Here is a 10107-nt window from a genome sequence, read left to right on the forward strand (position 1 = left end):
CCGTAATAGTTCAGTGGCATCACACCAAAGACTGATGTTACCACGTGTTACCTGACAGATCATCAGTCACTATTAGTAACCATTAGAGCCAAACTACATTTGTTTAGTATTCACATAAACAAGGCGAATTAGGCAAATTCAACATTTCACAAACCGATTTAACTAAAGCATTATTAATTTCATTAAGACAATTATGTTTGTGCATAATGTTTTATATTTCCTAATGAGCTTGTTTCAAAAACAGAGAATGTCCATTTCCTTAATAAAAGCTCAAATGTTTAATTGTGGATACAGTGGCTTCTCGATTGAGAGTTATCGTCACTTGTTCATTGCTTGTCGACTGCTATTCCTACAGAACCATTGTAATCTTTCAGCAGAGAATAAATCAGTCAGTATCTACGGCCCCAGAGCCTGTGGATTAGAGCTCATGTTGTAACCCCTGTCTGCCTTGCTGTTTCTCAGACACGAGCTTACTCCTAGAGCCCCAGACAGTCAGACAGAGCCCATAATACAGCAACCCTCTCCATCCCTCCCAAAAGTGGGTGACGATGGCCCATATAGTTCACTCTAAAGGAGGTAACTGGGATACCAACCTCTGATATATCCCCCCCCCACCTGATTATGTCGTCTGAGGAATCGAGACGATGTCCTACTCCTGTAGCGCCACCGTGAATTATGGGTAATGAAGCGTAACATGCTTTCTGGAGACGCGCCGGACGTTGTTGATCTCCTTAACCATAACCCCCCCCCCTCTCCCCTGAGCAGCAGTGAAAGATGGGACGAATGCGCGTCGCGGCCCACTACACCGACCTAATTGACATCCACAATTCTGTTAGGCCAGCTAGTAGCATCGGAGAGGTAGAGGCAAGGAATGTTGAACTGTTTGAGTGACGTTGTGTCACCAACACAGCGCTGCTGCAGACACCTGCAGTTGAGGCTGCTGTCTGCAAACGATGACGACGACACTCATTTTACATATGAGTCATCTGGCAAACGCTCTTATCCAGAGCAACTTACAGTTAGTGCATTCATCTTAAGATAGCTAGGTGAGACAACCACATATCACAGTCCAAGTAAGTACAATGTCAGTGCTAGTAGGAAAAGACAAGTGCAAGGTTTATGTATCCATTTATTTTTAAGACACTTTTGCAGTAGGTGTCGAAAATGAGATTTCACTGATAAAAAATAAACCCAAACGAGACACCTCACAGTACATGAGAACAGTGATGTGTAGACTTCAGTGTTCTTGTTAGAGAATATACAGTAAAGTAACACTGTGTCTGAAATGGCACCCTGTTCCATAAATAATGCACTACTTTGGATCAGCGCACTGCTCAAAAGTAGTGCACTATTTAGGGAATAGGGTGCCATTTCAGATGCACACAAGCACCAATTGTATGTATGTATAGTGTCTGTATTAGTCCCCAGTGTCTGTTCTGGCCTAGACCCTTTATCCCCTCTCCCTCCATCTGTAGCTCTCCTACGTGGACGCTGAGGGCAACCCCATCGGCGTGGTCCAGATGACTTTCCTGCGGCTGCTTAGCGCAGCCGCCCGCCAGAACCTAACCTACAACTGCTACCAGTCGGTGGCCTGGCACGACCAGGACGGGGACTCGTACGACAAGGCCATCCGCTTCCTGGGGTCCAATGATGAGGAGATGTCCTATGACAATAACCCCTACATCAGAGCCGTGGTGGACGGCTGTGCGGTGAGTGGCTGGAAGTTTGTGTGTCTTGGGGGTGTGTGTAAGGGTATGGATATGTGTGGGTGAGATGTTCTTAGCACCGAAGCACTTTCTCACAATGTCCCTCTCTCTGTTTTCCAGTTGAAAAAGGGCTATGAAAAGACAGTACTTGAGATCAACACACCAAAGGTGGAACAGGTGCCTTTTGTTGACATAATGTTCAATGATTTCGGCGGAGCCACGCAGAAGTTTGGATTCGAAGTGGGTCCTGTCTGTTTCATCGGCTAAGACTGTTTACTGAACAAAATGGAGAAAATAAACAGCATATTTGTTTTGTCAAAAACAAAACACATGAAATGAATAGGACAATTTTTATTTGTGTAAAACATTCTGTGTTCAATAGCAACAAGTATGAATAAAATACAAAAATTCAAGATGAGAATACTAGAATACATTTCTGTAGGATTTCGTGAGAAATAATTAAAAGAAAGAACAACCTTGCAACCTCAGTGTGCCTTCTCTATCACATGCAAGTTTTGAAACTGGATAAGTTAGATACTACCGACCCCTATCTTCACCCCTGACCCGTATCCCCGACCCGAAACCTCCACCCACTCCCAGTGCACTTGATGTAGATCCAGTCTGCCTGTCCAACGCACCCGAGGCAAACCTTTACCTGGAATTCCACTGGGTTCAGAAGATTGCCATGGACTCCATCCCATTCGGCAGTTTGCTTCATTGTTTTCTTTTGATCTCTGTTTTTATTATTTTTTAAATCTCCCTCTTATCTCCCTGCTTTGAATATTTTATTAATTGGTTCATTCATTCGCTCATTCATTCATTCATTTCTAAAAAGCTTTGTTTTGTGCATAATTGTCTCGCCGTTCTTCTGAATGGAGCTTATATATATAAATATATATAAATATTTGTTTTATGTTTGTAAGTACTTTCTGTATATTTTTCCAGGTAATGTTGATTGATTCTGGCTTCAAAACGTGCATGTGACCTTTTAGGAGATGATGGTTATTGGAATACATCAAATTTTCAGATACTGAAGTGAGGAATTGAATGTGTAAATTGGAGAATAGATGAGGAATGCTTGTCTTGTTGCTGGTTGTGAAGCACACCTAATTGTAATTTAAGAACCGAATGAAAATAAAAGTTGGAGAAAAAAAACTCTGCATTACTATATGAGAGTTGATTTGCAGAAGACAAAATGTGTCAAGAAAAAAAAATACACAAAAACATTCCTCCTCTCCTTGTGTCCTCCTGAACGAAGTGCCTATTTTGGTGGCATTTGGAGATTTTATTAACTTAATCAACCGTCTTTTTTTACATCATTTTTTCCCCAATACTTCACTATCTCTGATCTATCAACCTATATATGCAACGTGACATGTCACATTTCAATGAAGCACAGGAAATCAAGACTTAGGTGCTATTTTCTCTCCTCTGTGGTGCTATGATATTTTCTAGTTTGTTATTTTGAAAGTACAGTCATCTGATCTTGGTGATGTTAACCTGTCGCCATGACTACCCGTTCTGCCTCTGACCCTCTTAGCCATTACCTCTGGCCAAATAACATCTTCAATGCATTCTTATTTATGTCCAGGGGTGTTTTAATGCATGCCAGTTTGCATCATATTCATTCATAGATCAATGCAGTATATTATTTGATGTACTTCTCTGCTTCCAAGGCCCACTTAGTAACTACTCTACGAGTGTCTGATCATACTGCAATTTACTTAGAATGTGTTAATTGAAATAAGATTGTACTCGAATGCCAAATGTGGGTCTAATTTATCTAACTTTCTTAGATGTCTTTAAAAAAAAGAAAGTAGAAGCAATACTGCAATGTTTCCATATCATGGTTCCAAGACTTGGTGCATTTTGTGAATGGATCTCAGTGATTGGTGTTATATGTAATGGATCATCTTTTTCCACTTTGTCAAGCTTTTTCATGCTTTCCTTTTTCGGGGGTGGGGTGGAGGTGACTGGTTTGGTACCTGAAATCCTCAACTCTCTTTACCAAAGGTTTTGTTTATACATAGCTTTAAGTTTCTAGAGGGCCAAGAATCGATTACATAGTTTGAAATCCACTATTTAAAAAAAAAATGTGACAGAATTTTCAAATGATGATTAAAATCAGATGTATCATATAAAAGAAAAACATCTAAAAATAAAAAATTATTAATTAATAAAAGGAAAAATGTAGTTTATTGTTCATCAGATTAGCCAGTTTAAAGGAAGAAAAGCCAGATGAAAAGCTTGTTTTTGTATTGTTCTGATTTACCTGTTGGTTTACTTCCTTTAGCCCCTAGTTATCCCCTTTGTACAAACTATGCACTCTGCCTGCTTTTTACCACTACAACATCATCACTATTTACTGTCCTGCATAAGTAGCTTGATTTTTGTTAAGTTTGACCGTTTTTACCTTCTAGATATGTGACTTGAAACATTTCTGTTAAAATAGCTGAATACACTTATTGATAATCTTTTTAAAATTTTCATTTCGATAAATCATGCCAAATTTAACATTTTTGCTCTCAATACAAGGACAAAACAATTTTGTAAATTTTCAGAACCAGCAGTCAATAAAGTTTTTTTTTTTTTTTACATTTGTCTGTTCATTCATTTTTTTTACGGGCTTGTTAAACCTGTGTAAGAGAGGATAGGAGATGGTGTTTTTGTCAATAAATTCAAGTTTACTGTGGCCACCCACTCTTGTATGTCTTTTGAAGCATTAAAACCTATCTGTATGCATGAAATTGTAAGGTTTTCTTCTCTTGTTGTTATACTTTAGAAAGACATGATCTCCAACCCACTTTTTTAATAGAAAAATACGTACATTTGCAAAAATCTATGCTAAATTGAAAACGGTCATGTCCATAATTGTGAAGTGTAGAGAGAATGCTAATATTGTAATTCTCTACCTTAAACCAATGTTAATTTGTAGGATATGTATTATATTATTGAAAAAATACATGTAAATTGATTGGTTTTTAGTCAATATTTGCCACTTGGGTTTTGGTAGCCTACCCTGATCCAAAACTCCAGATAAATGGGATTTGGAGAAAATAAATTCATGTTTTCTCATTCTTTTACAGATTGACTTTCATCAACTCTGCGTACAGAGTTAGATGGTGAATATTTTAAGTTTTTAGCAATAGCTGTTGATTTTAGAATCCACAGTTAAGGCTCTTTTCAGTCCGTAGCACTGAAGGACATTTATACCGCGATTGAAAATGAAAGGCAATGTTCTCGCGGTCACGGAGACTGCATTCATGGTAATAGCTGTACATGTCGGCTCATCGGAAATGTCCTTAATATTTTTGCGCGGATCTTCCACAATACTTCGACAATACTGATTGAATCCAGCCCTTAGAATAAGTTCTTGCAAAGCAAACCATGTTTATAGTAAGTGAAGTTCCACCATTTCTAAAATCCTTCTTCTGGCAATCTAATTACTTCTGAAAATCTTTGCTGTCTTAATGTGTTCCACCACCTCCACCACCTTAGAATGCATTTGCATACACACACACATACAGTATGCAAAGGCTTCCAGGGACGTACTGTAGCTGGAGTGTACATGATATGTTTCTGCATGCATATTTGATGCAGTGTTTACAGGGTGGATGTATATGCATGCATAATACTGTATCTACAGGAGACATACTGATGCTGGGTAAGCAAATAGAGTTTCAAACAAAACGACATGCAGAGTTACTCACTCTCATCATCTCACGGGTGCGTCAACCTAAGTAACATAATACAAAAATCCCCAGCAAAATGTGTCAGTTTACTTCTGTTTGTAACGTCAGCTTTTGTCTGTAGCGTCCAAACCGTTTGGGCTACAAACTAGAGGGGTGACTCTCACGATCACGGTGGTTTTGCTCTACAACCCCCACAAGTGTCACAAGACTCATCTGGATGCACCATTACAAATGAATGTATGGTGTTTTCGTGCCAACAAAAATATTTTCCTGAGCTTTCTTATGTCTCCTAGATATAGAACAGACACTTCAAAACCTTATTCCTTTATGATTGATTTATTTTTCTGTTTTGGTTTTAACCATTTATGAATGTGTTATTCAATGTGTTTCCATGGGCTATAATAGTAAAGGCCAAATTCAATATTTTATAAAATCCTCTTTACATCTTTTTTTTGTACACCTAAAGGGCCTTAGCATTCACTCTCTACCCCTCTCAAGACCTCTTGAATTTCATGGCAAAATGTAGATTTCCGCCTAAATAGACATACTCAAAAGTCGTTATTTTTCATGAGATGGCCATAAACAATAACTAGTATTGCTGCATAGTTTCAGAACGGTCTGGAACTCACTTTTCTGGTAAACATAATTATACATTGTGTGGAATACTCACGTATGAAAATATTATCTACCAGTATGATTGTTTTCCTATTCGACAAAAGTAGGGGAATCAACAATCAAATTATAAATGACTTACTGTATGATTTCACCTCTCTTACAACTGTAAAATAAATATGATCATGTTTAGTGACAGTACACATTTGGCCCCATTTCATATAACTGACGACAGAGCATTTTCTGCCAAGCCTCTTCTGAGTGATGTAGAGACACCATTCGAATGTCTGCAGACTCCTTACAACTTCAGCTTTACGCACAACGTGATTTTGTCCCTCTGTGACCAAGAAAAAGTGGTCGTGTTTCAATTCTATTTACAGTATTTCGTTTTTTTGTTGTATTATTTTCATGTTTTTTAATGTTAAAAGCTCTGAATCCAGTGGAGATTATCACAGTGAGATGAAACCATGATTGTTGAAATTGCTAGACTGTCCTCTTTTAAGATGCCGCCACCCAGGCTCCGTTACTCAGAAGTATATCAAATCGATTCTTTGTACAGGACAGAAAATGTGACACGTCACTCCCTATGCAAATTTGGGGTGTGAAACCTGACACTTCCGCTCCGCTGACAAAGTGGTAGCGGAAAGAGAACAGATGGGGTTTTCTGGCAATATAAGGCACTAGACCCTGCGATATTCACAGAGCGCCTTGTTAACAAAATGTCAGTCGGAACAGGTCCAGAACTGCTCAAATTACCCTAAATTGGGGACTTAGCATCTAAGAGGTTGCATCCTCTCCTCCATGGCGTTAGTCTCCTCTGATTTACAGTGGTGTCCCATTTTTAGTGAGACAGCTGATATCGATAGAAGATTACAATGCTTTGGGATTGGAGGGTTGGAGGGTTGAAGGAGGCCCACAGTGGGTCAAGTGCCAGTCTGCCCACCGGTAGGAAATTAAGACGGAGAGGAAGGAAAAATATATCAAAAGATTGTGGTAATTGCACTGAGCCGATGGATCTTTGGGCAACAGAGGCAGAGGCAGTCCACTCATTCATATATTCCCCAACTCAGGCCATGTACTAATGACCTACTTGCATAGGAATCAGATAGAAGAGAGAGAGACGGGAGCGAGAGAGAGAGATAGAGACTGAGAGAGAAAGAGAGAGAGGGATGGAGAAGGACGGGTGAGAGAGAGAGAGAGAGAGAGAGAGAGAGAGAGAGAGAAAGTGGAGAGAGAGCATGTTAGGATATCTATATAAGCCTCTTCTACCCTGACTGTAGCTGATGGAGATATTGGGGGCCTGTATTGTAGTTAGACATGTCAGATTCTGTAGCTAACTGATTTGATTATGGCGAGACCACCCATGGTATTGATGTGAATGGTGGGATGATAGTGTGTGTTTTGAGGTGATGTAAGAAATGAGAATGCTCAATTCTTATCTCCATGTCTTATCAACATTTACTATTTTTAATATGGCGATTTCATTGTTCAACTTGATCAGTGGCACATGCCCAATGGCATTCTATTGATTGATTATGTACACCATAGCCTACTGAATATATGTATAAATATATGTATAAATAGTAACTATTTCCATGCTGGTATATATTGTATGTTGTACCTCTTATTTAGGTGAGGCTCCCCGGTGTCTTCTTTGTCTTGTGTTCAGAGCAGTACCATCTCCCAAACGGAAGAAGACAAGATGGGAGAGGAGGGAGGAAAGGAGAGGAGGGAGATAAGGGAGTGTGTTTGATGTGTAAATGCACGACACACAGTCGGCTTGTGATGTTTTCCCCACAGAAATGCAGGTGAATTACACATGAATTTGGGTCAAAATTAGAACCTTATTCAAATGGGGGTTATAGTATCAGATCATCATTAGGAATGAATCGAATGAATCGAATGAATTAGCCTACTCGCTCCCTCTCTTTCCTTTCTTCGGTTGTTACCGTCATGGAGCACACACACATCTTTGACAAACGGTACATCTGTAAATTCTCTTCCCGTGAACTGGAGACAGCACGATGGTCCCACTGGAAGACGTTAGTGCTCAGAAGGTTCTGGTGTTCTAGGCGATCCGAGAGGTGGTAGCAGCAGAGGGAGAGTTATATCATTATATTCAAGATCAAAGGTTACTGTTGTCATGGCGCTGACACAGATGCTGAGATTGTCCTCCAGCAACCATCTGTTACCATGACACCGAGTGAGCGAGTGATACATTTCAATATTCCAAAAGCGCATATGGATGGTGTTGTGAACTCAGGAAAGCACGTCTGGAATGGAGTGGCAATTAGGCATCACACCTGCCCAAAGACAAGGTGAAGCAGGAATCATCTGACAAAATGGGAAGCGATAACAGTAGATGCCAACTCTTTCCTTTCAAACATCCAGAGTTCCATAGCTGTGGACTTTTATTTCATTATTGGTTCTAAGGGCTAGGGTTATGGTTGAACTGGGATGTGGACATGGTTTGTTCAAGGGTGAGTTTGGGTCAGCAGGTTTAAGAGAGGATGTATGGCTCAGTCATTGGTCGTTAGAAAAGCGTTCTAGTGATGCTTTGGACATGTATTTTACCATTATTCCTTGGATCTTTCAGCCCGTAATTGTTTTCCTCTTCCCTAACTCTCCTTGGATCCATACATCTTTAAAGAAACCTTTAATCAATGAAGTCTAGACAAGGCCATTCTCTCAGTAATGTCGCTCTACGATTCTTAATTTGACTTTAGAGTCTAGTATACTAGTTTCCTGATAAAACCATGAAAGGACTCCATCTTCTTTATGTCTCTTTCAGTTTCCTTTCCTCTAATTGTTCTCTTATATCCCACCTCTCTCATCTCTCTCGCTCTCTCTTCTCTCACTACCTCTGCCTCCCTCTTTCTCTCTCTCCTTCCCTTCCCCCTTCCCGTATCTCATTCCATTAAGCCTCCCACCGCCTGTCATCTTGCCCATGTTAACTGTGGTGTCTCATGCCTTCTGCCTCTTGCCTCTCCTCCTGGTGCAGGTTTAAGTGTTAAATGTGTCGAGCCTATAGTCGTCAATCCACCGATCCCTCCATACGTCCACATACATCCATCAGCCGTGTGGTGCTAAAGTTGAAGTGCTGTTGTCCAGCAAAAACCATAGGCCAGCTACTTTCAACCACTTAACCGCCCAACCCAGCCACTTGACAGCATTAAGAGAGCCTAGTTAACCTTTTATACCCACAGCTTTATGCCCTTGGTAACTAATGCCTACAGTATATGGGGTGAATACGTCCCAAATAGCACACTATTACCTATATAGTGTACTACTTTTGACCAGAGCCCTAAGGAGTTTAATGTTCTAGAGGAGAGAGTTCAAGCCAGCCCTGTTAGTGACTGACATTTGAAAAGCAAATACTGTTGTATAGTGAGCTGCAAGGGTTGCAGACAGTCCAATATCGGCCAGGCCAATATAATACGAGAGATAGTGTCCACGTGTCTTTACTGGTTACGAACAAAGACACCTTCACTGATATTTCTCTTTGTGCTTCATATCACCTGTGCTTCTTCTGTTTTTGTCTATTCCCCCCTTTGTCTATTCTACCCCCCTCTTCTATTTTCTTTTCTTCTCTTCTCGTCTCGTCTCTCCTCCTCTCGCCCCTCCTCCATCCTCCTCTGCTCCCTCCATCCCTACCAGATGGTATCTGTCCATCTGGGTATAGTGTGGTGCATAGACAAAATAAGCGGACGTGGGAGAGAGACATTGAGATGTTAATGAGGCTGGGGAAACAGCACAGTGTTGGAGAGAGAGAGAGAGGGAGAGGTGTCATTACTGTGGTGAGAACATAGTTAGCTCATTTAGCATGCACAAGCATTAGTAGCCCTACAGCACTAGCGGTAGCTAGAGATTGGATGTAGTCCACCATCGGCAATGAACAAGTGTTATGTGGAGAGAAGTTAATTTAAAAAAAATCTTATAGCAAATATGGAATGAGAGAATGAGAATAATTTGTGGAGCTGAATTAATGTCACCAAAAAGTGATTTGAAAAGCTAGATAATACTTGTGGCCAGACAATTGGTTCATCCTTTTTACGATAATACACATTTTTTGCACAATTGCACTCCTTATTCCTGGG

At 40.3% G+C, this 10107-nt stretch overlaps 1 protein-coding gene across 3 annotated transcripts in view; it reads left to right on the forward strand.

Moving 5' to 3' along the window:
* Positions 1–4398, forward strand: part of LOC112230892 (collagen alpha-1(V) chain) — a 127192-nt gene extending 122794 nt beyond the window's left edge. For all 3 annotated transcript variants that reach the window (XM_042311160.1, XM_042311161.1, XM_042311162.1), the window contains 2 exons: positions 1476–1709; positions 1827–4398. In XM_042311160.1, the coding sequence (XP_042167094.1) occupies positions 1476–1709; positions 1827–1973 (381 nt within the window). In that variant the 3' untranslated portion in view covers positions 1974–4398. The remainder of the gene's footprint in view (positions 1–1475; positions 1710–1826) is intronic.
* The last annotated feature ends 5709 nt before the right edge of the window (positions 4399–10107 follow it).

This window comes from Oncorhynchus tshawytscha, linkage group LG33 (assembly GCF_018296145.1).
Source record: "Oncorhynchus tshawytscha isolate Ot180627B linkage group LG33, Otsh_v2.0, whole genome shotgun sequence".
NCBI classification, from domain to species: domain Eukaryota; kingdom Metazoa; phylum Chordata; class Actinopteri; order Salmoniformes; family Salmonidae; genus Oncorhynchus; species Oncorhynchus tshawytscha.